Here is a 27,413-nt window from a genome sequence, read left to right as displayed (position 1 = left end):
AAACTGGGAGATCCATGGAGTGGAGCGAGTTAAAAAGGAAACTGGGAGATCCATGGAGTGGAGCGAGTTAAAAAGAAAACTGGGGGATCCATGGAGTGGAGCGAGTTAAAAAAAACTGGGGGATCCATGGAGTGGAGCGAGTTAAAAAGAAAACTGGGGAATCCATGGAGTGGAGCGAGTTAAAAAGGAAACTGGGAGATCCATGGAGTGGAGCGAGTTAAAAAGAAAACTGGGGGATCCATCAGTGGCGTAACGACAAAATTTGGGCTCCCCCGCAGGATATCAAAAGGGCCTTTATAAAAAAAAACAATTTTTTTTTATTATCCCCATTTTTACAAGTTCTCTGAAAATATTTCCAAATTTCTACATTTTTACCAATAGTTAAAGCATATTTTTTTAATTATTTAAAAATTTAAATAAATTAAGAAATCAATGCCTAAAACGAAAGGGCTCCCTATTTGGTGAAAATGTCATGGGCCCCCGCGGGGTCTGCGGGTCCTTAGTTACGCCACTGGGATCCATGGAGTGGAGCGAGTTAAAAAGAAAACTGAGGGATCCATGGAGTGTACATAGTTCAAAAGAAAACTGGGGATCCATGGAGTGGAGCGAGTTAAAAAGAAAACTGGAGGATCCATGGAGTGGAGCTAGTTAAAAAGAAAACTGGGGGATCCATGGAGAAATGATGGAGTGGAGCGAGTTAAAAGGAAAACTGGGGGATCCATGGAGTGGAGCGAGTTAAAAAGAAAACTGGAGGATCCATGGAGTGGAGCGAGTTAAAAAGAAACCTGGGGGATCCATGAAGTGGAGCGAGTTAAAAAGAAAACTGGGGAATCTATGGAGCGGAGCGAGTTAAAAAGAAAACCGGGGGATCCATGGAGTGGACAGAGTTAAAAAGAAAACTAAGCATCAATCCGGTAGAGTTCGAGTCGGGAAAGTAAAGTAAATCGACAGTTTAAGATTAAGAAGGAAAAATTCCTCTGGGTATAACCATAAGTGTATAATATTGTTACATATGTGTGACACTTCCTATTCTTCACATGCAAACGTTTTACTGAGAGCTTTGCAATAGACAGACTGCATTACGGGCTTTGTCGCCGTTTTGCGTTCGCGGGCTAACGCGTCACACGAAGCCATTTTTGACAGCGCCTCGTTTCTAGCTCTCAGTAAAATATTCCCCAAAGTGACAAACTTATAGAATAATATTATGGTATAACTAATCGATATAAAATTTCAAATTGCTTGAGCACTATAATATAAATTATTTAAAAATTTACTTAATGTAAAATACAGGACGTTAAACAAAAAATAACTATAAATTAACAGGCGACTCGCGAGTCGCGAGCCATCTGGGAAACACAGGTACCGGCTCAGCGAGTCGGCTCCACAGAGTCCACAATAGGAGTTTCAATAAAACATTGACAAAAAGTAATATTTCAGAGAGCCAGGACCTGCAAGTTACTGTTTAGTGCTTGTTGAAATAAATTCAAATATTGGAAACTTTTAACCTGTAAGGCATGCAGCAAGTGTTTCCGTTTGACTAGGCAGCTTTTTTTTGACATATTAAGGCGTAGCAAAAACACGTTGTTCTGTTTACAATGTGATAAGTTTACATTATTTCCAAAAGCACTTTTTAAACAATACGCGACTGAAAGGAGTCTAGATGGCGCTATAGCTTCTCCGAGATAGCACCTATGATTTACTATTAATTACAAAATTAACGAAAACGATGAGGAAAAACTAATAGCATCTGCCAGGAAGCGCATTTGGATACGATCAAATAAATCTACTTTTGAGTCACGTAATCAGCTTCGAGCTCTTGAAGATTTATCACGTAGTTTTGGTTTCGAGTTGACAAGTTTCCGAATGCCGCCAACGCTGCGCGGGCTTTACTTTAAGTTAACATTGCTCCATATTGAGAGTACCATCCCTTATAGGTTGGTCTAGGTCACCACCCATCTATCTATCTATCTATACTATATTCCTAAGTGTCTTCTGTCTGTCTGTTTGTCTGTCTTGCGTCTGTTTCTCTATAGGCGTCCGAGCCATTCAACCCAGGACCTCCAAATTTCTCACAGCTTTGATTTAAGTTAATTAATTAAATAATGTTCAAAAACGAGTCGAAATCTATGAATTTTTGCCCCTGGGAAGGTGCCGTGCATCCTGCAACATACATACACCTTTGTCGTACGTACAAATATTTTAATTGTTTTACTTTTTTTTTCAACGGCGTGCCCCCCCCCCCCCCCCGAAACTAAATCCTGGCTACGCTACTGACACCTATACAATAATACAACCAATATTTTTCAGCCTCAGTCAATTTAGCGGCTGCGCTGGGAGGGGGGGGGGGGTTGGTTTATGACTCAGTGTTCACGGGATTTTAGTTCTAGCTGTGGCATTGTGGCCCCTGCCGCCAGGTTTTAGGGGCGTTTTGAGATTGCCTCACTTAGCTGCTGCATGGCACGACCTTCGACCCTTTTCGCTCGCGTTCGTTCTTTTTTCTCAGCATACCCCCTCCCCTCTCTATCTGTGTCCTTTGCCCGGGCCGTATTCATTTCACGCATACCCATAATACCAACCGATATGCCATTTGATTTTAAACGCCTGCAATTTCCAATCAATCTTAGCTTCGCAATTAAAATTAATAAAGCCCAAGGACAGTCACTTAAAACTGCGGGAAACCCATGCTTTATGTGGCGTGCTCAAGAGTTGGAGCTGCAAATCACCTGTACATACTTACTACCAACGGAGAAACTAAAAATATTGTGTACAAAAACGCTTAATCATAATTACATCTTAAACTAATCAAAGAAATCAAATATATGTTAATATTAAAAGATATGATATTCTGCACTATTCAACGTTTGCAATTTAAAAAACGCCTATTTACTATTTAAAAATAATTTAATTTGCATATTTAAAGTAAAGTGCACTTTGTTCCCATTTTCTAAACCCCAATTTACTCAACTTTAACTAGCTGAGAAGCCAGGCCGGAGCAGTAAAGTGCATTTTTTCCCCGTTTTCTACACCCGAATTTACTCAACTAGCTGAACTAATGCGGTACCGATAGTTTTGGCTCCATGACGAATTTATCGATGTTGAATTTTCGGCGGTACACCTCCGCTGTCCCTCTAGTGGGCCACACATCCTTGCGCAAGCCATTGGGTGGCACGACCTCAGTGACACATGACGTCAGATTAGGTTAACGGTAATAGTTAGTGTAGGGAGCTGTTGGCTCACGTGGCATGAAGGGCTGGCCACCACCCTCCTACGCATTGTAACCCGGCCACCTGAATTAATGGCTTTAAAAGTCGCTTGATGACTTAGGCCTAAGGTGGTGCCTTGGGTATTAGCCTAGCTGATTATTAATAGTTTCTTAAAAAGCCAATAGATGGCGGTGTGATTATGTCGTAGATAAAACCAAAAAAAATATTTTTCAATAAAAGTAACGGTTTAATTTACATAAAAATAATCACGATTGTCTCTTGGTCATTTATTGTTTAAATTATTCGCGATTGAAGAATTATGTAGATATGATTTCTTTAATCCAGTTGTGATAGTTATTGACTTTGGCATAGAATCCATATTTCCCTCTCTGGGCACAGCCTTCGCCCCAACTGACAAGACCTGATAAATACCACCGGGACTCGTGCTCCGTGACAAAAGGACCTCCACTGTCCCCTTGACAAGAGTCGCCCACAACTTCTTGAGCATATCCAGCGCAAAACATGTTCCTCGTCACCTATATTGTACACGTACAACACTTTTAATAAGTGAAACCCGGGAATTTTCAATTAATACCTAATGTCCGTCAAGAGCGAAAATCTCCGCTGTAAACGACGCCCATTTTTAAGAAGTTCATCAGGACCACTATTCGCGACCTAAAACTTTGAATACGCCCCCTTTGGTTCGCCATTGAAACCTAGATAGGTAGCGGCTAAAGCAGACGTTATTCGTAAATTTTACTTTATAAATAATGATACTTTGCATTTTAATATAATTTTTGCATCGTTTGCTTATATTTTGATAAGTTTATTTAAGAAAACAACGTTCTTATGACCTTTTAATTGGTCTGTAGCAGATGCTAGATCATAGGCGTTACCTCGGAGAAGCTAGCGCCGTTACGCCACTTAGACTCGTTTCGGTCGCGAATAGTCTTCTTCAGACATTCCAAATGTTGTAACATATATACACTCTTTTTTTTGGGAATTTTGCTGGGCGCGTTCATGGTCAGTTTACCCCCCTTAACCCCCATTCTCCATATCCTGGGACCAAAGACCCGAGCCTAGACCCCCTACCGGTGGTTCCAGGTAAAGGCCGACTAGCGGGCGTCCAAAAAGAGGGGTCGAAAAGACCGCGAAAAAGAGTGTATAGTTTCCATGCGAAACAAGTTGGTCCTATCATAATTCTACGCAAAACCCAAAGGTAGGACCAAAACGTATAACACTAACCTCATTAGTCGTAGAGCTTTCACAGATTGACCTTTTGACCATTGGAAGTTGAAGTTCCTTGAGAATTCTAGGCACTCCGCCACTTACAGCAAGTTTTCCCCAACCAGTCACGAAACCCAGTTGATTTTCTTTGGAGAAGAAGTTGTCCTCGATAAATTTGGAAGTACCCAGGCAAATGGGGAGAATGTAGTCGGTGAAGGTGACAGCGTCCTTGAACCTTACCAGAGCCAGATCATTGTCAAATGTTTTGAGACTGAACCTAGGGTGAGTGACAATGTCTCCCATCATTGTGGAAAATTCTTCAGCTTCGATCTCTGATTGATCCAATTTTCCAAGTTTAATTCGAACTTGTTTCCAGCTGATATCGGTGACTCGTTTTGTAGTAAAACAGTGAGCCGCTGTTAGGAACCACCTTTCATTGAGCAGAACGCCACCGCAAAATGCTTTGTAATTTGGATCCCATATCATAACCTACAATATCGGTTTGAAAATCATGGTAATAGATTCTTACCATCGCGTAGTTTTAAATGAGCGCGACTTACTTGCCATGGAAACGCCCCCTTTTCAGCGTCACTTCCTCCAACAATCCTTCCGCTGTTCGGTTTGTTCTTATTGTCCTTCCGGCCTGGCTGCCCCTTCTTAGGTGAGCCACAAACTGTAATTTGTATTTGAAAACTTAAATTATTTCCTACATTATGGTGGATACCAGATATTCAGCTTACTATCTTCAATTTTCTGCAAAGGCTTAACGGTAACAAGAGCCGGTTGTCTGCTTTCGCAATTTCGAATATTATCTTTGGCAATACAAGTGTAAAACCCAGCATCAGCTGGCTCTAACTTATCGAGAGCCAAATGCCCTTTAGGTAAGAAACTAAACTTGGCGCTGGAAATCAACGGTACACCATCCTTTTCCCAAGAGATGCTGACGTTCGGTGTCGGAGAACTGCACTCTATCAGCTTAAACTCAATTTGCTCCGTCACCGTGACGTCATAGGGTAGGTCTCGAAAAACTGAAAAACAAAACGTTTATAGTCGTTGGCAATTTGTTTTTTATTTAATAGTTAAAGGAAAAGTCCAGGTCGGGTAAAACTTGGGTCTATTTGAAAGATCATGTTTAAATATACTCAAAAGTATCAGTCGTAAAATTGTATCTTTTTTTAATGACGAGAAATTAATTTTTAAACGAGCCAAATTTACCCGCCAAGTGATCTGCCATTATGTTTCGCGGTGACGTTTTAGGACTTTAATCACGCGCTGTTCGCGCTATAAAAGCGCTCGGTTCCCTGCGCGCGCTTGCTCCGCGTGCGGTCTGCGGAGACACGGCCAACTTTGCGCGCGCTGTTCGCGCTACTACGGCCAACACATTCGTCGAAATTCCGCGAGCAAGGATTTTCCCCCTATAAACTGTACTATAATGTGTAGGAGTTCAGCGCCACGCTCGGTGGTTATATTGTCCCCAATGTAAAAACTTAGCGAAAACTTTTATATATAATTATCTTTTTTCTTAGCGGAGTCACTGTAATATAGATCAGGGATTAGCGGAGTAGCCGTTGTTTTGATTAGGTAACGGGCTTCGAGGTGGCTTGTTGGTTATCTTACCTCCACAATGCCAAAAAAGCGCCAAAATAAAACTATGACAACACGTGATAACGTTAATTCCATTGGTTGGGTTTGTTGCGATGACTGTCACAGATGGGACCTTTTGGAGAACTCGACTCTTTTTGGCTCAATTGAATATGAAGATATAATCGACTCTACTGTTTTTTCTTGCCGACTTTGTAGCATTTCTGCTAAGCAAACAGTACTCGAAAATGAACTCTCACTCATCAAGGCGGATGCTGTCTCTCTTCGCAACTCTGAATCCTCTTCCACGGCTCAGCTCATTGCGCTTGACACTGCTCTACAACTCACCAAGACAGAAATATCTAGCTGCGTCTCTGCAGTTTCGGATCTGCAATCCAAGCTTCTAGACATAGAATCTTCACGAGTTACTGAATTCAGCAAACTCTCTATTCAACTTTCTTCTGATACCTCTAGTATCAAATCGGATCTCGACGCCCAGTTCCGTGTATTTACAAGCAAACTCTCGGATGATTCTTCAAAACTTAAATCTGATCTTGATTCTCACATTCTCAACCTTACAAAAAAACTCTCCGCGGACTCAACTAGTATACGTTCCGACCTGGATTCTACGCTTCAAGTTTTCTCGCAAAAATTAGACCTCCAAACTTCCACTATTGCTAATAGTGTTTTTGACAAACTAAACCCTATCTTACAACAGAGGGAATTGTCCTATTTTAACAAGATTGAAGAAACCTTTTGCTCTTCAGCCAAAGTTGAAGAACTTCTCTCTGAAGTAAAGTCTTCATTTTCTTCCAGAATTGAGACTGCCTGTGCGGAATCTGTCTCCACTATCTCTCGACGTAACAATGTGCTATTGTTTGGATTTACGGAATCTTCTCCTGAGGATGATCACAGAGTCATTTCTGACTTTCTATCTGGCTGTGGCATTCCCAGCTTTGTCCGACTCTTTAGGTTGGGTAGGGTCTTACCTCCCACCGGTGCTCGCCCTCGTCCCATCAAAGTTGTACTGGAGTTTCCCCATCAAAAATCTAAACTCTTCAACTATATACGGCAACAGCGTCTCTTGGATGGTATTTTTCCCTACTCTGCGCGTGATGACTTCACCCCTCTTCAGCGTGGTCGTTATGCCAAGGCCAGAGAGGAACTCGACGCTAAAATCAACTCTGGTGATCAAGGATGGGTGATCCGTAACTTCAAAGTTGTGAAAGCTTTCCAACCCCGTTCACCTCGTGATACCCAGAGCTCTCGGCCAATCCTCGGGGATTACTTACCTCTTCCACCCCATCAAATGTTGCCTCACTCCCCCACTGCTACTCATTTTACCCACCCCGTCCAGTCCTCTAGTTCTTCCACTGCTACCGGTGCTATCCCTAAGACCCCTTGTCCCACTCTACCTCTTCGTCTTCGTGGCCCTACTCCTTGGTTTAACTCGCATGACCAGGGCCTTACCGAATTACCCCGTTTCCCCTCCCCCAGCCCAATGCATTCTTTTACTCAGGCCCCCCCCCCGGATTTTCTCACCTCTACAGTTCGGCCACTTCAGCTCCCAATAACTTTACAAATGGTGCGAACGCTTTCCCTCAACTCTACCATCAACAGCCCTTTCTTTAATGAACACTCTCTTAACGTACTAGCCAAAAACTTTCGTCCATCCAGGGCAACCTACTCTCGCTCTATTATTAGCGAACTCAACTCAATTTCCCCTGCACCCGTTGATCAGAATTCATTATCGGCTGAACCGGACTACTCTACTATTTCCACTGTCCTTCTCATCAATGCTGCTGGACTTTCTCGTTATAAACTTGACGAACTTACTAACATTATTTCTAACAACAAAGTTTCTCTCGTAGCTATTACTGAAACCTGGTGGAATTGTGATATCTCTGACTCTGAACTTAGAATCCCCGGATTCTCTATTTTTCGTTTTGATCGTAAGCGTGATCCCCGTGGCGGTGCTCGGAATCCCCATGGGGGCACCGCTCTCTATGTACTCGACACCCTACGTGTTCGACCTTTTAGTCTTAATATTATTGGTATAGATTGTATTACTGGAACCGACCACCACGGTGTTGAAGCTGTTGCGGTGCAAATTATTACCCCAACCTTGAGTACTGTGGTTTGTGTATTATACCGCTCAAACAATGCCAACTACTGAAACTACTCTTATATTCTCTCCTTAATGAATGCACTTTGTTCCCACTGTGATTCTAATCGTCTTGCCCTACTTCTCCTTGGCGACTTTAACTACCCTTTTATTGACTGGTGTAACTCTATTCCGGCAATCGGTGCCAATGCCCAAACCAAACATTTTCTTGACTGTATTAATGAAAATTCTCTTACTCAATTTGTTTTGTCTCCCACTAGAAATGGCGGCGCAATGTGTCGCGACAATATTCTCGACCTGATTTTATCATCAGACCCCGACCTTGTTTCTCATGTTAAAACCCTTCCCCCTCTTGGCTCTAGTGATCATTCGGTACTTAGTTTTTCCTTTGCCCTAGCTTGCGATTCCCCCGTTTTCCGCCCCAAGCCTAATTTCTTCAAGGGCGATTACTTGTCGCTAAATGCTTTTTTCTCAGAAATAGACTGGTCTCTCCTGATTTCTAGTGATTCTATAACAGACTCTTGGGCCTCTTTTCACTCTATTGTCCAGGCTGCCATCTCCTCTTTTATCCCTGTCACCCGTCCTAAACGCAGATCCATTATCCCACGTCGTACCGAGCTGAGCCGTAAGACTAAAGCCCAAGCGTGGCATCGTTTATCCTTATCGAAAAAACGTTCAGCTACCCAGCCCATTATATCACGTCATCTAGACGCGTATCGCAAAGCCCGCAATGGCCACTCTAATCATTTGCGCAAACTAAGGCGGAAGTCTGAAGCGGCTCTCTCTAATCTCATCGCGGTAAACCCAAAATCGTTTTACTCTCATATTAACAAATTCCGTGTGATGCGCCTAAAACTTTTTGAACTTCAGAAACCTAACGGTACGTTTACAGTTACTCCTAAAGAGGCTGCCAATGTATTCAACAATTATTTTGCTACTGCCGTCCATCCTCAACCGTTCATTGCTAGCTCCCCTCCCATCCCCCCACCGGCTACTTTCGATAGATTTAGCTGTGAACCAACAGATATTATTTTCTTACTCGGCAAACTTAAAATAGACAAATCCCCTGGCTCTGATGGTATTCATCCACTTCTTCTTCGTAATTGCGTTCACTCTCTCGCTTTTCCCCTCTACTTGCTTATCTCCTTTTCCTTTTCTAGTTGTACCCTTCCTCCTTCCTGGAAGGAAGCCAATGTCACGCCTATTCATAAAAAGGGTTCCCGTTCCCTCGCCCAAAACTTTCGTCCTATTAGTGTATTAAACCAGGTACCTAAATTACCGGAATACCTTGTCTTTGATCAGCTTAGTCTTTTTCTTCACTCCACCAACTTCTTTGCTAATGCTCAACATGGTTTTCTCCCGAAGCGCTCTTGCCTATCTAATCTCATTTCCGCTACTAATCACTGGTCAATTTGGCTTGATCAGGGCTTTAGCGTTGATGTGATTTTTCTCGACTTCGCTAAAGCCTTTGATTCCCTCCCCCACGCTGCCATCCTCTCTGCTCTGCGTGATGCTGGAGTTTGTGGCGATGCGCTTGCTTGGATCACAAACTATCTATCCAACCGCCGACAACGCGTTGTGATTCATGGTGAGGAGTCAGATTGGTCGGCTATTCACTCGGGGGTTCCCCAGGGCTCAATTCTTGGACCCCTGCTTTTTAATGTACTAATAAACTCTCTCCCTCAAGCTGTTCGCGAGGCTTTCGTTGCCCTTTTCGCTGACGACACTAAATTGTATATGTGTATTAAAACTTCCGCTGATTGCCTCAAACTGCAATCAGATCTTGATGCTGTTGTCTCTTGGGCTACCTCCAAGGGTCTCTCCTTCAATACTGACAAATGCTCCGTTTTACACCTTGGTAAATCTAACCCAAATATTGTCTACAGCATTAATGGTGCCCCAATTAAAACCACGCTCTCAGAGCGTGATCTTGGTGTAATGGTTGATCCCTCGTTGCGTTTTTCTAATCAAGTTAACAAAGTGTCTAAAAAAATTCGTTCTACCACTGGTGTAATCCGTCGTAACCTACTCTTTCGCTCCCCCAAAACTATCCAGACTCTCTATAACTCCCTGGTACTTCCCCACTTGGATTTCTGCTCCCCAGTCTGGAAACCCCACCTTCAATCAGACATACTTGCCCTCCAGAAAGCCCAAAATTATTTTACTAAACTCTCCCACAAAATTTCTCGTCTCCCTGCCCCCACTCGCCTGCGTTTGCTTCGTATTGACCCTGTTCACCTGCGTCATCGTATTAACAATCTCTGCTTGCTCTACGACTTTTTCTACAACAACTTATTGCTAAACTTTTCTGATTTCTTTTCCGTTAACCTCACTCGTACCCGCGGTCACACCCTAAAGCTAGCCAAGCCTAGAGTCTCTTCCTCTCAACGACAAAATCATTTTTCTTGTGGGGTCATAAATGATTGGAACTCTTTACCCAATGATATCGTATCAATACCTAATAGACACACATTTCGCCGCCAAGTCTCTGACCATTTACGTAAAATATTCACCCCCTAAATTTGTTATATGAATTTTAATTTAGTCTATACAATTTGCTCCTATAATCTCTAATATTAAATGTGTTTTCCTATGTTTTTCATTACATTTTGTCCTTAGTCAATGCTTCATAATTGAAATGTTTATAACTTTTTTTTAACTATTTCCATAAAAGTTCTCCCCTAAATTTGTTATATGGTTTAAATTTAGTCTATTTTCTCTTTATACTAGCTTATTCTTAATCGCACAACTTACCATTACTATTTAATTGTTATATTCATTGCTTCTCATTTGAATTAATTATAACTTTTTTTTCTCGTTATTGTTTTTTTTGTTCCACCTTTACTCTGTAATCTGTTTTTGATGCTCAACAAGAAGCCCTACTGGTGGCTTATTGAGCAGATTTAAATGAATAAATAAATAAATAAATAATAATCCGCTAGGGGCGCTGACGTCATACACATCTTTTGCTTATAGGTTAACACAGGAACGTCAACGAATGAGATGGCCGCTGTAGCGCGAGAGATGCGCGAAAAATCAAAGTTGGCCGTGGCGGAGGGAAGGCGAAAGAAAATGGCAGCTCGCTTGGCGGGTAGATTTCAGTCGTTTAAAAATTAATCTCTCGTCATTAAAAAAACATACAATTTAACGACTGATATTTTTGAGTATATTTAAACATGATCTTTCAAATAGACCCAAGTTTTACCCAACCTGGACTTTTCCTTTAAATAAATGCATTGCCGGCAGTCAAGATTTTTTGCAATCTCGAGGCAGATCATGTCTTCGATATTGAAGTTTTTGGCGGGTCGGGTCTGTTCGGATTTAATTTTTCAATTTTTTTGAGCCGGGTCGGGTCGGTCGTTTTACATAAAACTGACCAGGGGCCCTATTCTGAGATAGTCGCTACCTTACCGACTAAAATATTAACCACTATTTTACCGATTTCTCTTTAGCGACTTTTTCATACCGATCAAAAATTTCGTATTCTAAGCATAGTGGATAGGATGGTCGTTAGGAGAAAAGTCGGTAACTTGGGATTACCACCGGAGTTTTAGGGGTTTTTTTCCTCCTAAATTTTTTGCATCACGTGAGATAGACGAGCCAATCAAAGAGCTGTATTTTATCGGATATAATTTGGTTAAAATAAACCACGTGATTCAACAGACGACGGCCGTGTGCTTTCTTTCTTAGCTTATTGTTTAGCCTAGGTATTTCGGATTTTCTTCTTCAAATAAGATTTAAATTTACAAAAATGGGACCGAAACGTGCACCTAAAGTTACCGAAAGGCAATTGATTAATCTGTTAGAATTCATGGAAATTCACAAAGAATTAGTATCCGGGAAATTTAGCCCCAGCTTCACAAAACCAATGTCCCAGAAATTGTGGGGAGAAATAACTTTAAAGTTAAATAGTGACGGTGCTGGACCTAACAAAGACGCTGCCAGTTGGAAACGAGTATGTATAGATTTTCATTAAATAATAATCGAAATGAATGATCAAGTACATTTTATTTTCAGAAATGGATCGAATGGAAATCGGATACCAAATTTAAAGCGGGCAGGCGAAAAGAAAGCCAACGGGTGGTGGTCAACGACCCAAAGATATTGATCTTAATCATATTGAGTGTAGGTTATTGGCTCTGTTGGACCAATTTGTGTGGAAGGAGATCCTGAAATTGTTGAGGCTGGATTCGCTTCGGATGATAATGAGACATTCGTAAGTATTTGAATCAACTTTATGCTTAAATACAGAAGCAATTTGTAATGAAATATTTTCATTTCAAGTTAATAATGCCAAATCAATTACAGCATTGTGGAAATGGTAGGACAGTATCATCACTGGCAGCACCATCAGAAATTCAGACTGCGGAATCTTCAGCCACAGAAAGATTGGACGTAGTTACGAATGAATTTGTTTACTCTCCTAATAATTTAGGGTCACCTCCTCAACATAGTTCACCCTTAATTAATGATCATCAAAACAAAACTTCAGTGAACAAGAAGCCACAAAGATCTATCTACGAGTCACTGCCTAGCACCTCTACAGCCGAAGGCATTAAAGGGTCAATTGGCCAGTCATTTTTTTTAGTATATGAAAAAGACATTGAAACTGAAGTAGGTTCTCGTACAACCTCGTCTGTAATTGGTAAGCTTATTTAAAATCATTATCAACACAAAATGGTTTGTAATATTTTAATTTAATTTACCAATCTTATTTTTTTGTGTACTAATTATGTAAATTTTCAGATGCAGATGCTACAAACACTGTCAAAAGCTCTAGTCATAAGAGATCTTCACCATCATCTGAAGGCAATAGGCCTAAAAAAAAGGGTAATAGTTTTGAAAAATATTTTGATTTAAAAACAAAATACATATATAGGGTTGATATATTAGGCACGAATTGAGCACTATGCAAAAGCTAGTGAAACTATCAAAGAGATTGAGCATGAAAAAATTAAGCTTCTTCGTCAAATTGCTGATGCAATAACTAGAATAGCTGATCCATTTTGCAGTTACTTTCAACCAAAAGAATAAGTATCTTTCAACAATATTACATTTTTTTAATAAAATGCTTTTAAATACTCGCTATTGTTGGTTTATTATCAGACAGTTTTATAATTGTACTTCAAATAATACCGGTAATTATTAATTTTTTTATAGGAAGTAGGTTGACTATGGATAAGGAAACTATTAGTTATATACTGTGATATTTTAAAATTTAGGTGCAAGTAAACGTGTACCTTTAGCCATTGTATTAATTACAATGTTGCCGACACTAGCCAACTACGCTCGTGTTCGAATATTTTCAAACTTCTAGTGTCATTAAATAGATAAATGAAAATAATATATTAATACTAAGGAAGTTCTCTTAATATATTATTTTTATTTATATATTTAATGGCCTTGATAAAGGCCTTTTGTTTCAAGAAACTTATCTATTTGGTCTCTCAAACCTTCTGACAATTAGATTGCGAGTTGCTTGGCCCTGGGCGAGCCAATTTTCATTAGCTCTTGGAATGTAGTTTGGCACATCCACATCTATAGCCCTTCGTCGTCGTTCTTGCCTTTGATGATTTTGCCTAGGTCCATTTTCTTCGTCACTCTCACCTCCATCAGTATCGGAGAATTCGTCATCTTCTGGCTGGTGGTCCCCATCTCGACGGATGTTATGCAATGTACAACATGCATAGATAATTCGTGCCGCAGCAGTTGGGTGATAACAACCATGGGCGTAATGGGTAGCCACTGTCTCCGGCATATTAAGAACGTTTATTAATATTAGTATCTTAGAATTTATTCTATTAATATTACGAAGTAGCCATGAGTTTTTTGTTCCATTTAAAAACGACTGCTCAAGGTATGTTGAAACCTGGGACATCTTAAAGATGTGAGAGTCATGAGCTGACCCAGGAAATTTGGCATTTGTATTCAAAATTTGAAGATTGTGATCACAAATCTATAGATTAAATAGCCGTTAATGATAATTGTACACATATTACTCGCATTTAAGAACTTACAAGTTGCACATTTATGGAATGGAAGCCTTTCCTATTAACATATAAATGCTCTCTATAGTCTTTATCAGTAGTCGGTGGAGCAACAATAGCAATGTGTGTCCCATCCACTGCTCCAATTATTCCTGGGAATCCCGCTACTTGGCTAAATCCATAATTATTAAATCTTATAGTTTAGGTCATTTGTTTAATTATGGTTCTTAAATCATTAAACATAACCTATTTTAATTTCCAATTGCTTCGCATCTGTTTTTGGAAATTATGTGATGTGGCATCATTATGTCAACAATAGCTCGGCTTACATGTGCAACACATCGACTTACAGTGGGCTGACCAACTGCAAGATATAAATCTTGCGCCACAGCAAGTTGAAATGAACCAACCGCGTAAAAACGCAAAGCAATTAGGATCTAAAGAAAAATAATACGTTTAAACGTTGAAATAAATTAGAAGCAAATAAGACAGTAATATAATACCTTGATATCAACAGGTAATGCCAGGGCATTGTTCCCGGACAAACGATCCGCCAATCTCTCAGTAAGACCATACACTAAATCCTTCTTGACTCGAAATAGCCGTTAAAATCGATAATCACAGAGTTCAAAGGCTTGAGCTCTATCTCTCAATACTCTTTGACGACGAAAATCACGTCGAAATAATTCATTTTCGTCATCTTCTGCCGCTAAAGCTAAAATCTCAAGCCTCAAATTATTCGCTGCCATTTTGAAAATGATGAAAATCGGTGGGTAGCGTCGCTAAAGACTGCTCTAAACCAGTCGTTACGTTACCCACTATTTTCAGTCACTACTAGCGACTATTATCCGTACCGATCGCCTTAGAATTGCTAAATATTTCTCTAACGACGAATTTTTACAATAACGACGATTTTCAGTGGTTAACACCCCTAACGACTGTCTCAGAATAGGGCCCCAGGTCGGGTCGGGCTTTTTATATATTAGTAATCGGGCCTTCAAGTTTCTATTTTATTCGCAACAGCAAATCTCTACATACAGAAAGCGAATCATTATAACATGTTGATCATACTCTTGGCACGTTCACTAATTTTTAACCGTTTCTCAAAGAACTCCAAGCGCCATCTAATGACAAAATTTGAATCTGGGAACCCACTCTAGCATTTAGTACAAGCGTATACCATAAACATAAAAAAAAGTTTTTGGGTCGGGTTTAAAATTTTAAAAAATTTCTCGGGCTGGGTCGGGCCAGGTTTCAACTTTGGCGGGTTGGGTTTAAAATTTTAAAAATTGTTTCGGGCCAGGCCGGGTCCGGTCGGGTTTCAAATTTGAAGGATCGGGTTTAAAAATTTTCTCGAGCAGGGCCGGGTCGAGTTTAAACTTTTTTAAATTTTCTCGGGCCGGGCTGGGTCGGGTTTCATCTATGGCGGGTCGTGTTTAAAATTAAAAAAAAATCGAAATGAATAACTTTGGCTGGCCGGGTAGGGTCGGGTTTCAATTTTGTATCTTTTAATAGGGTCGGGTCGGGCTTTAAAACTAGGCGGCCCGACTTATCTTTACTTAGTACTGAAATCAATGTCCATGCAAGATAAAATTGCCTTTGAGGTAGTTTATGACACGAATTCAAGATGGCCACACCCTTAATACATTTGGTTACCATTTACGTTTTGGGGTAAAATATTTTTTAATGTTTATTAAAAGTAACTGTACTTTTATCAAATGAAATCGAATAAAAATATTCAAATTATCACCCGATATACTTGACTAGTGACACGATTCTGAAATGTCTTATCCCTTAAGAATTTTTCTTACAATATCTTGTTCTTAAAATCGGGAAATTTCCATGTTAATTGGACGCACCCCATTCCGAAGTACAGTGGCGTAGACAGGGGGGGGGGTTCCGGGTCCAGAACCTCCCTTGGGCCTACCCCCTCTTAACATTCACATACTTGACGAATTTCTGGCTACGCCACTGCCAAAGTACTCACTGATATTGCATTCGTCATTTTTGAAACTCATGCCAATCCATATTTTGGCGTTAACAGCCGATTCTTCGGTAGAAACTACGGTACAAGTATATTTCCCAACGTGGTCGCTGGTCATTTTCGGGATTTCAAGCGTCGTTTGACTAATTAATTTAAGTCCGTACTTCAGAGAGTCTTTGTTGATGTACTCATCATCCTTATACCTTATAGCGTAAGACAAATGAAATTAATTTCTACTTGGCTTTACAGCTATGCAGTTATTAGCTGTTCATACCATTTGATTGTGGCTGTGGGACTGCGTGGTATACAGATAATAGCGTGCCGTTTGTCTTCCACCACAGTGGCATTCGGTGATATGTGTACAAATACGTCTTCCATGTTTATGGGCGCTACATCTTTAGGTTTTACTGAATAATAAAAGCGTGTTAAAACAAAATTTGGTTTGTTTATTCATTGTTTACCTTTGGAAGGGTCTTCAACAAAGGTGTATCTCATTTTAAAGCCACTGAACTCTGAGAATCCGTCGCTCATGAAGGTGAAAAGGACATTGTTGGTTGTACTTGAAAATGCCACGGCAGTTTGGAGACTGCCACATAGAACACGTAGTGTTTTTTCATCTAATGTATGGATACAATATAAAATTTAAATATGTAACTCGCTTGTCACTTCAAGAGTAATAAGATATAATAACAAGATGTCACGGACATTTGAGTACACACAATCCTCCCGATATATTAAATTGAAAATTGAACCAATTTTCAATCATATTGTACATAATAATCAGATAGACTAATACCCTTGCCACCACCTTAGGCCCAAGTCATCTAACGACTTTTAATGCCTTTAAACATGGAAGAAGTAGAGAAGGAACGGCGGCCAGAATAGGAAAGCCTGTACCGAAAATGTTGTTGTCTTCCCTCATTTCAACCCCCTTTTAGTAGGGCACTCCGACCTTAATGCGCATTATTCGACGCGCACTACGTCACGAGGCGGAGTCTAGTCAGCTGTAAACATTACAATATATCTTCCGCGTGTTTGTGTTGAGCTTCACAAGGCCCAAAGGCCTAATTTATTTACATTTTTTTTAAATAGTTTTAAGTTTAGCTTATGAATAATTATGTACAATGGTATATACTTATTTGTTTGGTCATCTACTGCGTACTGTTTTTAAAATTTTAACGGATATTTTTATGTGTAAGGCTTACAATGAATCATGGGCTTATGTAGGTTAGGACAAATTAAATATGTATATATATATATTGAAAGTTATATCGACCATTGAACGAAATTTTAGTATTTATAATATATATATTTTATAATTAAAAGTTAAATCAGCAATTTAATTTGCCCTAACCTACGTAAGCCTTACACATGAAAAAATATCCGTTAAAATTTTAAAAACAGTACGCAGTAGATGACCAAACAAATAAGTTGTACTAAAGAGCATTGAATACGGACATTCAGACCAATAACATAAGGTAGGATGCGTGTGAGGGTTGCGCAAACGGAACTTGATGCCGGGTAAAAGTATGGGGGGAATGAACAAAAAAAGGAATTTCTAAAGCTTTTTGCGACAGGTTTTTTAACATGACGCCGCCGTTCCTTCTCTACTTCTTCCATGCTTTAAACAGGTGGCCGGGTTACAAGGGGATTACAAGACCTTCACGCCACGCGAGCCAACAGCTCTCTACACTATTATCGTTAACCTCTACAAGTTTTTATGGGAAGGGGAAACCGAAGAACTCTGGGAAACACCCCTTTAACCAGTGGGGAGAGAACTTGCAAACTCAACGCAGAAGGAGTGGTTCCGAGTTTCCACCCAGTGCCACAAGCTGGGATTGCACCCGGCTCCTCTTGCTGCGATGCGAAAGTTCTAACCACTCTTCCACCCCACATTAATTTAATAAGCGTACTATTATAACCCAAGAGGAATTTTGTAGACAATGAGCGTTTTCTCAAAGAAACTTTATATGAAAATATTTACTTAATTATGATAAATATTTCAATCACCCTGTCCATTAATTATGATAAATATTTCAATCACCCTGTCCATTAATTATCATAAATATTGCAATCACCCTGTCCATTAATTATCATAAATATTTCAATCACCCTGTCCATTAATTATCATAAATATTTCAATCACCCTGTCCATTAATTATGATCAATATGGTAATAACCCTGTTCATAAAATTAATAAGTGCACTATAGCAACCTAACGATCCTGTACATTAAACATTATCTCAATCACCCTGTCGTTGAACATAACTGACCCACTCGAAGAAGCTTGTGTGCATAGCAATGCCTTAACATGGCTGTGCAGTTTCATCACAGATCGCCATAATGCTGTTGTCCTTAAGGGCTGTACCTCCGCACCGCTAATACCGACAAGTAGAGTCCCATAAGGATGCGTGCTCGGGCCCATTAACTTTTCCATTTTCATAAATTCATTACCCACAGTAGTACAATATTCCCAGCCGTACTTCTTTGCCGACGATACCAAGCTTGCCCATCCTGTAGCTACCACACAAGACCAATTTTCAAGACCAGAATATCTTAACGCTGTGAGCGCATGGGCAAGGGACCACGGCATGACTTACAAAGTTCTGAAGAGTGGAGTAAACCACTTGGGCGCTCTACTTTCGGTCCTCGCGCCTGATACGTACCCTATCATTAGTACTTCCCCATTTAAATTATGCCTCGGGGGTATAGAGCCCTCAGATGGCAGGAGACAAGTACCAACTAATAAAGGCACATAATAGATTCACTAAGTTGACGAAAGGGCTTGAAATCCTTACGCCGGACGAGCGAAATTCCAAACTTGCTATTGAATCGCCACTGTTGCGACACACGATCAACGACTTTCTCCAAATCTGGAATATGTGGACTGGCAACTCTGCCTTAAAAGCAGATACATTCTTCCACTTCGCCACTCTTCGGAAAACGAGAGGTCACGATGCCAAGATAGTCAAACCACATGTACGCACCCGTCAATGGCACCTAGGAGCAACAAAAACAGCACCCCACACAAGGAGAACGCAACCCGTCAAAAGTCGTGCATTTTCTTGTGTACAGTTTTCATTGGTTAGACGCTTTAAACGTTCAGCGTAAAGGTTCGTAAAATGAAATTTGTACACAACACTGCGTTAGCGTGTTTAAAGGATAGCTGCGTTCTCCTTGTGTTTGTTGCTCCTAGATGACACTTTTCCGTCCGTACAATTAACTTGTGGAATAAACCCAACGAAGTACTCCTCTGTACCTCACGCCCATTGCAATGACACGCCACAGCGTAAGAAACTACCTCTCAATAACTCTGCTCTGTTCATATGTTACATTTAATTGCATTTTTGGCTTATTTGCTTTATATAAATTTTTTGTATTCAATTTATGTTTTTTCTCTCTTTCTCATATTTTAACTTTCATATCCCCTTAAAAGGACTTTCAAGGTGGGTATGAGAGGTCGGAAGTCAATTCAAAAAACGTCACTGAAACGTCATAAGAGTGGTACTTTGTAAATGCGTCGAACGGCGAGCGAATGACGTATTTTAAATGGACCTCAACTCCCCCAGCTCTCCCTTAAAAGTCTTACAGGTTGTGACTTAAAGGCCTGGGTTTTCTTCAGCGTGTCACCCTTTAAATTTACTTTCCTTACAAATACCCTGGTGGTGGGCCAACGTGTTCTGCTGTTGGCCTACCACCAGGATTGGCCTTTAAGTCACAACCTGTAAGACTGCACAGAAGCTTACTGTAACTTAGTAATCTTTTACGTTCTATAAATAAATAAATAAGCATTAACAAATAAAGTGTAATTTTAACTCAAATAAAAACCCATGATCACGCTTTATAACAAACGCGCGGTGCCCTAAAAAGAACACTGAAAGTATCCAGCGCCCTGTAGAAGGCAATGGATACAGTTCGTAGGGGGGGGGGGGATAAAAAGTAGCGGGGATTGGTGTACATAGCAACAACACCTTCACACCAGGCGCACAGGGATAAAAATTACCCAGCCAAAAAAAAACACACACACAAAAAAAATAAAATTAAAAACAAACGCGCTCAAGGAGGAACACATCAGATATATGTGTCCTCAAGCCGGGAAATTCGAAAGAACGGCGCGAGAGTCAGGGTTCGGCTTCGCTGCTAGGAGGGGTAGCTGGTCTGAGAGAGACCGCCAAGTGCGAGTCCACGAAGTGGTGATCACCCGCCCACAGACACTCTTTAGCTCCGAGAGTGTCGAGGGAAGGAGGAAGTGCCCCCGCTGAGGGCGTTGAGACTGGGTGACCCCGGCAAGTTTGTCAGTAGAGCGCGACATAAGTTGGGTGAGGGCACTCCGGGAGTTGGAACAGACGACCAACGTACCTCGCACCCTTGCCACCGCGTAGAAGAGAGCCATCTGGATAGCGAGGTGCTCTACCCGGTTGATAGTATGCCCGGAGTCCACGAAGGACCTCGCGCCGACGCCGAGGGCCGGAATCGCGAAAGCCGCACCAGCAACACCCGAGTCCGGGGAGAGCGAGCCGTCCGTATAGATGACCGTAGCTTCCTTTTCGTAAGGTTCGAGGGTCGCAAAAAAGAGTTGGCGAAGCGCGTCAGATGGCAGGTCTCTCTTGGTAGAAGAAAGCCAACGGCGAATGACCGTGGCCGCTGGTGGTTCCCACTCCGGTGTTGGCAGACGAGGGAGATGGAGTAGTGAAAAAGCCATGTGAGATTGTACTCCTGGGCCAGGCGCCACACTCGAAGGGGAAAGGGAAGTCAGCCCGGTGGGAAACGGTCCTTGATGATCTCCAGTGAAGGTAGGGCAGTTAGCAAGAAGGCTGGGTAGAAATCTGGTGTGTCAAACGGTCCGCAGGGAGCGATGGTAAAGAGATCCAAGAGTTCTACCCGGAGGAATAGCGGCTTCGGATTCCATTAGCGGGATGGGAGTGGACGGGGGAGCACCTAGGATGACCCGGAGAGCGGCATTTTGAACCTTGTCTAGTTTGCCGAGCGTGGGAGCTGTGGCCGAAGCGTAGAGAGAACTGGAGTAATCCAGCCGAGAGTGAAGGAGTTGCGTGTAGAGAAGGCGAAGGACCTTCCTCCCCGCCCCCAGCGAGTTGCGGAGACGGCTCTCCGAAAGTTAAGCCGCTTCAGCGCGTGAAGCGACGTGGACCTCTACGTGTGGAGACCAGGACAGCTTGTCGTCGATCAGCGCTCAGAGATACCGATAGGACGAGACTCGAGTGAGGGCAGTGCGCCCAACGTGAGGTGGAAGCCACCCTGGACCTGCTTCAATTTGGTGATGACCATGTACTGACATTTCAGTGGTTCGAAATTTAGCACCCAGGTGATCCCATAACTCGAGATGGTATCGAGAGCAAGCTTTATGGCAGCGAAGAGGCGGCTGAGGTTTGGACCGCCAATCCATGATCCGATGTTGTCCGCATGGGCCCCTTGGTCAATAGGCCTAAGGCACAGCTCGGAAATGCCGTCGAGCATGACGCAGAATAAGAGGAGACTGATTGCACTGCCGCGTACGGCTTTGCCATTGACCCGGATTTGGAAGGTACGGCCGTCCAAAAAGTTTTCCACCCAGCGGAGGAGGTTTCCCTCGAGGCCTCGGCATTGGAGCTTGTAGAGCAGTGCCCGATGGTGAATGCATATTTTAAGTCGAGGAAAACAGCCAAACAGTGGTGGTTAACCGCCAGGGCTCCTTGAGCGGCGGTGACCAGCCGGAGCACATGATTTACCTCCAAAAACCAAGTAATTCGGCCTAGAACCAGCCGCTCGTAGATCTTGCCCAGGTTCGGAAGGAGGGAGATGTCCCTGTAGGAATTGGGGTCTCTGGTTGGTTTTCCCGACTTGAGTATGGGATGAAGAATCCCAGAGACGGTTGTAGAGCCTGAGTAGAGTCGAAGATCAAGCATTTGGAGACAGATGGCGCTTGTATTCTGAATCTTGAATTAGTACGAAATTCAAATATCACAATAGAGCGTACGCGGGTCATGCGCGGGTCTTGAGGTCCCGCGAATTGGCCAGAAATCTCACTTAAAATTAAAATTTATTAATGCAACCGTAACCGTAGTTCAAAAATGATCAGCACTAACTGAAAATATAATATAAGTTGATCTTAATTTAAAAAAATATGTAGATTTAAAGTCGAAAAGTGCCAAAAATGACTAAAATGGGCAAATGACCCACTTGTTGGCTCCCTATCTCCAAAATGAACAATGGGCTGTTGAGGATCTGATATTTTCGATAGATTGACATATCATTGACCCTTCTAGACCTAATTTTGGAAGAGTTATTAGGTGATCTTAGTACACACAAATCCCTAAGGGATTGTACGTAAAAACTAACTGTCCAAATTACCTGGACTAGAGTCGCCTTCTTGTATAACAATGTTATCGTACGAGCAATTATTGTTCGGTTGCAAGTTGAGATTAGTGAAAGTGAAATTAACGAGATAGTTCTCGGGCGCCATAATGTTGATTTTACATCGCGAATTGCTGGGGTAGTTCTCAGGGTACTTCGGGCTGGTAATAACGCCGCCATTATCTGTCTGGTTCCAGCCACAATCTATCAGAAAAGTGAGAAAACACGTTGAATGATAGTTTAGATTTCAGGCGGTAGATGTCGTACTCGCCTCCAATATTTCCACTCTTGCCCACAAAACCTTCAGTGGAATATTTGAGAAGGAAACCCTGTTCGCTGAGAATGTCGTCAGAATGGAAGTGAACCAAAACCGTATTGTTGGTAGATTTTAGGGTTATGGCTGACTCACTGGTGCAATAACGACCCAATAACGGAGATTCTGTAATTATTACAACAATTTTAATCAAATTGGCCATTTGTCCATAGCATACACGCAGGGCATGAAATAAGCACAGGACACTGGACATTGTCCGATAAATTTTTCATATGTCCGATAACTTTTCAAAATCTTAGGGGGGTCATTGGACATTAGTCCGATAACTTTTTCAATAAACTGGGAATGTTTTTTTCTACAAAATAAAAATATTAGCAATTATTTTAGAAAAAATATGAGGAAGTACCGAGTTACTGAAGTTGATACTATTCTGTAACTGTGAGTCTGTGCTGTGGCTGTGCTAAAGAGAGAGGGATGGTCGCCTGGCGGGTAGTGGCGGCCCGGGGATCAGTGGACCGGGGAAGCTGTGTTGGAGCCTCAAGTGCAGAAGCAGAAAGAGGCTTAATTCAGTATTATGAATAATATAAAAACCAAAAAACGCGCTAGTATAACTAATGAACATTTAAGTCAATGTATGACTATTATCAAATGTAACATAATTACTTGAAATATTTTATCTAGACCTTTATATACGTTTCCTATATCTATGATAACGATGGTGGAATATCCCACTTCGACGACTTGTTCCATTTTCGGAAAGCGATCACTCATTGGTCATTTTCCCCAACCTTTTATTTTTCTAAATTACTCATAATTTAACTTCATCCGCACAAACCGAGCGAGTTTATAAATTTCAATAAAGCTACATTGGGCTGACTAAAATTCCGCCGCAAAAAATTCCTTCTCAATTTTGAGGTTTTCCATTGGCTTAAATAAATATGTTACTAGCCAATAATGTGACTCCCAAAATTACTAGGATTAATAAAAAGGTTAAAATCTAACGTAGTCCACCTTTTTACTGGTCCGTGGTGAAACAAACCGTTAGTGAAGATTTTTGAATGGAATCAAGTACAGTGGCATACTTATGGGTAATTATGTTGCCTGTAAAAATTAGTTCCTATATTTATCAAAACTTTTTTTCACTATTTTTAAGGGGGGGGGGGACGTCATTGGACAATGTGCGATAACATTTTTGAAATGATGGGGGGTCACTGGACAAATGTCCGATAACTTTAATTTCTTATTACCTGCCCTGCATACACGTACACTTTACCTTTTGTGGGTCCGTCGTAGATGGCGCAATAATCGTTTACGCATTTTTTGTCTGCTTCTAATTTGAGCACGTCGAAGGTGAGGTAAACCACTTCGTTTTCGGGGACAGTGATTAAAGTGAGGCAATCGGATTTTATGGGATAGGTTTTAGGGAATCCTGGACTGGTTATAGTTCCTTCCGATGCTGTTAATCTTTGATCACAATTATCTTCTAAATGACATTAAAAAAATAAAATGGTAGTTAACTCTCGTTATTCCTATTTCCCTCAAGCGGCGTTTTTTGGAAGCTTTGTAAGTGGAAAATATTGAAGCAGATGCCATTTTAACAGTGTTGTCATGTATTTTTCGTTCTAAAAAAATGTTTTACAAGCCGGTTTTCTAAATAGAAATATCATTGGTAACTAGAATGCTGCAGTTTATGGCGGGGCCTGAAGCACGTACGGTTGGTCCCGGACTTTTCAACCAGTAGGCGCTTAAATAAAACGACTTGAAGGAAATCGCCAAGAAGTAATATTTCCGAGATCCAGGACTTGCAAGGTACTGTTTATATAGTGCTTGTGGAAAAAATGGTGAAAAAGCATGGCAGCCCTGTTCAAATAGCGTCTGCTTTACCACTGTCCACCTCAAAGCGTTTATTAGTTCTTAATTTTTCATAAAAATTTAAATGTGACCGCATTCAAAATCTAGCACTCATCAATAGAAGTAATTACAATTTCCCAGAAAAATATAATCAAATCAATCATTAGTCTAGCCATAAAACATGAATTAATAAACCTTTAAGCGTGAGACCCCGAGAAAAAATTAGGCCAAGGGTCAGTGGTCCCAACTTCCCAAGGACAACTTTGATAATTCAACGCGCTAGGACCACTTTGAAAAAATACTTTTTTTCCTAGCTAGCCTGCGTTCTAAATCTTTGGAGAGTTTTAAATCAAAGCAATATATTACTTGAATTGTTGTACAGTCGAAATTCAATCTCGAATCCCTTTTCTTCAAAGGCCGAGTTTGTCGTCAAAACCAGGAGAACCGCCGTAGAATTAATGAAGATTGAGTAATCTTCGATTTGGCCACACAGTCTCCTCTGCAAAAAGTCAGCTGTCGTTGACCCGGAGTAGACATCCAGATAGTCATGGCTACGTATGAAATACAAGACACACCCGAGTAAAGTTTCATATTACTAATCTTTCGGAACAACATTCAAATCAATAAAATAAGCTACGCTTGTTAAACTTGTTTTATGTAGGTCATTCATCACGAAAAACGTAGCAGTTTAGTTCTGTTTAGTTTATGCTTAAAAACAGGGTGCCTCGTAGAATTTACTCTTATGTCCAGGGCTTTTCGTAGTAAAACGTCATCGATTCGTCACTCATGACGCAGCAGCAACATCAAAACAAGAAGGCTAATTCTACTTAATAGAAGGGCCTAATTAGGCCTTTCTGTAAAATAAGCTACCCTTGATGAACTTGATTTATATAGCTCATTCGTCACGAAATACGTAGCAGTTCAGTTCAGTTCAGTTTAGTTTATGCTTAAAAACAGGGTACCTCGTTGAATTTACTCTTATGTCCAGGGCTTTTCGTAGTAAAACGTCATCGATTCGTCACCCGTGACGCAGCAGCAATATCAAATAAGAAAGCCAATGTTACTTTATACACGGACACCCTGCTTTATAGAAAGGCCTATTGTTAAGTATTCGTGGTACAGAATTCTTTCTTGTTAACCGTTGCCTACGTTATATTATGGAGGCCCTTGCACGTAAAATTTCTTAAATTTAAATTGCTCAAGGAGGAACAATTAAAGACTAAGGAAGTATAAACTTATAGCAAGGATCCTATATGTTAGAAGGATATGAGGTGAGGGACGAAAAATGGCAGCGCCGTCGGTGGGTCATGCGCGATAGAGAATCCGTCTTTAGATTCCGTCAAGGACAAAACATGGAGGAAGCACCGCCAAAATTGGTCCTTGAGGGAATAGAAACAAGACGTCCCACGTTTAGAGGCTCTCTTAATATCGACGGCGCTGCCGGCGTTTTGAAAACACGGGCTGGCTGGAGGGCTACCCATCCTTCTAACATATAGGATCCTTGCTTATAGTATAATACCTGCAGTTGGTCCACGCTTCTATGTGCAATTGTTTGATGTGCAAAACGATTCCACCTTCTCGCGCTGCCGTCAAACGCCATTTGCAATCCAGATCGCTGCCATACGAGTTTGGGTAATTGGGACTTCGCACTTTACCGCCCAATCCACTGACGATGAAATTGCCACCACATGCTTAGAAAATATTGTAAAAAAATGCTTATTAAAATATCATTATAGATGCATAATTTAAGTCACTGTCACATTATCGCATAAAAACAGTTTCTTTAAATTTTATTCGTTAAAACTGGCAAACAAACCGACTTTAACTGTGTTTCAGGGGCGTTGCAACGTTTTTACGAGAGCGGGGACAAAAACCATGTTATAAGCACACACCTTTTTAAATAGGCTGCGTCCGAAAAAATGACGAGATATAGAAACTAAAAGACAAGGGTGTCGCGTGTTTAGCCAACCTAACAGGTTAACTAAACATGCGACACCCATTTGTTTTGTAAGAGTCCGTCCGTGGCAAAAAATATACTGTGTGAAATCTAACTCTACGGAAACCCTGCCCTGGGAATAAGTAGCCCCCGCTGCCCCCGTGGTTGGCACGCCCCTGCCAGTGTGTTTAAAAAAAATTAAGGTCCAATGTGACCATGGCTTTAGAATTGTCGTCATGTAAACCGCCTATTGACTATATTGATTTAATGACAGCTTGGATAAGAGAAGGTGGTTCTGGTATGATTTTAAAGTGGTCAAGGTTGAATAAGATAAAAATAACATTGCTAGTTTCAAATTCCTCTAAAGCTACGTTCACACTTACCCCTAAATTCGCTTCGTTTAGATAACTGGTTTTTAAAACCAACGTGAGAAATCGCTTCGTGTTGGTTCGGGAAGCAACTCGTCCAAGTCGGTTCGCTTAGAATCGCTTTCAAAACGACAAGGCGGGGAAGTCAAATTGCTCGTATTTTCAAAAATAATGGGGATAAAATTCTAAATAATGTCAAATAATATTACTATATGTATAGTAAACATGATTAACTAATTGTTTTGGGATACATTTTAGTATTTTCAAAATTCTAGTCATAATATGAAATGGCGCTAAGCCTTGGCTATAAGCGAACCGGGCTGAAGCGATTTTGCACGTGTGAACTAAAAATTATCGTAGGCGGTCAAAACTGGCATACAAACCGACCTAAACTGGGTTTTAGGCTCTAGCAGGGCCGGATTAAGACTTTATGGGGCCCTAGGCCCAAGTTAATTTTGGTGCCCCCTTTCAATAGCGAGCGAAGTGAGCTAGGCGCTTCCTCAATTTATAATTGAGAAATGGAAGG

The 27,413-nt window shown here is 41.1% G+C and overlaps 1 protein-coding gene across 1 annotated transcript in view; it reads right to left on the bottom strand.

The window, feature by feature from the left end:
- Positions 1 to 3,429: 3,429 nt before the first annotated feature.
- Positions 3,430 to 27,413, bottom strand: part of LOC149962116 (mannan-binding lectin serine protease 1-like) — a 41,623-nt gene continuing 17,639 nt past the window's right edge. The window contains exons 4-15 of the mRNA XM_090164398.1: positions 26,103 to 26,274; positions 24,950 to 25,134; positions 24,006 to 24,215; positions 22,730 to 22,897; positions 22,456 to 22,662; positions 16,569 to 16,724; positions 16,382 to 16,514; positions 16,111 to 16,310; positions 5,171 to 5,458; positions 4,991 to 5,103; positions 4,449 to 4,919; positions 3,430 to 3,739 (exon numbers count right to left, since the gene is read on the bottom strand). Coding sequence (XP_090020524.1) covers positions 3,521 to 3,739; positions 4,449 to 4,919; positions 4,991 to 5,103; positions 5,171 to 5,458; positions 16,111 to 16,310; positions 16,382 to 16,514; positions 16,569 to 16,724; positions 22,456 to 22,662; positions 22,730 to 22,897; positions 24,006 to 24,215; positions 24,950 to 25,134; positions 26,103 to 26,274 — 2,522 coding nt within the window. The 3' untranslated portion in view covers positions 3,430 to 3,520. The remainder of the gene's footprint in view (positions 3,740 to 4,448; positions 4,920 to 4,990; positions 5,104 to 5,170; positions 5,459 to 16,110; positions 16,311 to 16,381; positions 16,515 to 16,568; positions 16,725 to 22,455; positions 22,663 to 22,729; positions 22,898 to 24,005; positions 24,216 to 24,949; positions 25,135 to 26,102; positions 26,275 to 27,413) is intronic.

The sequence above is a fragment of the Leiobunum rupestre genome, chromosome 1 (genome assembly GCF_980474605.1).
Source record: "Leiobunum rupestre chromosome 1, qqLeiRupe1.1.hap1, whole genome shotgun sequence".
NCBI lineage: Eukaryota > Metazoa > Arthropoda > Arachnida > Opiliones > Sclerosomatidae > Leiobunum > Leiobunum rupestre.
The sequence above is the reverse complement of the archived record's forward strand: the minus strand, read 5'-3'. Positions and strand labels throughout refer to the sequence as shown.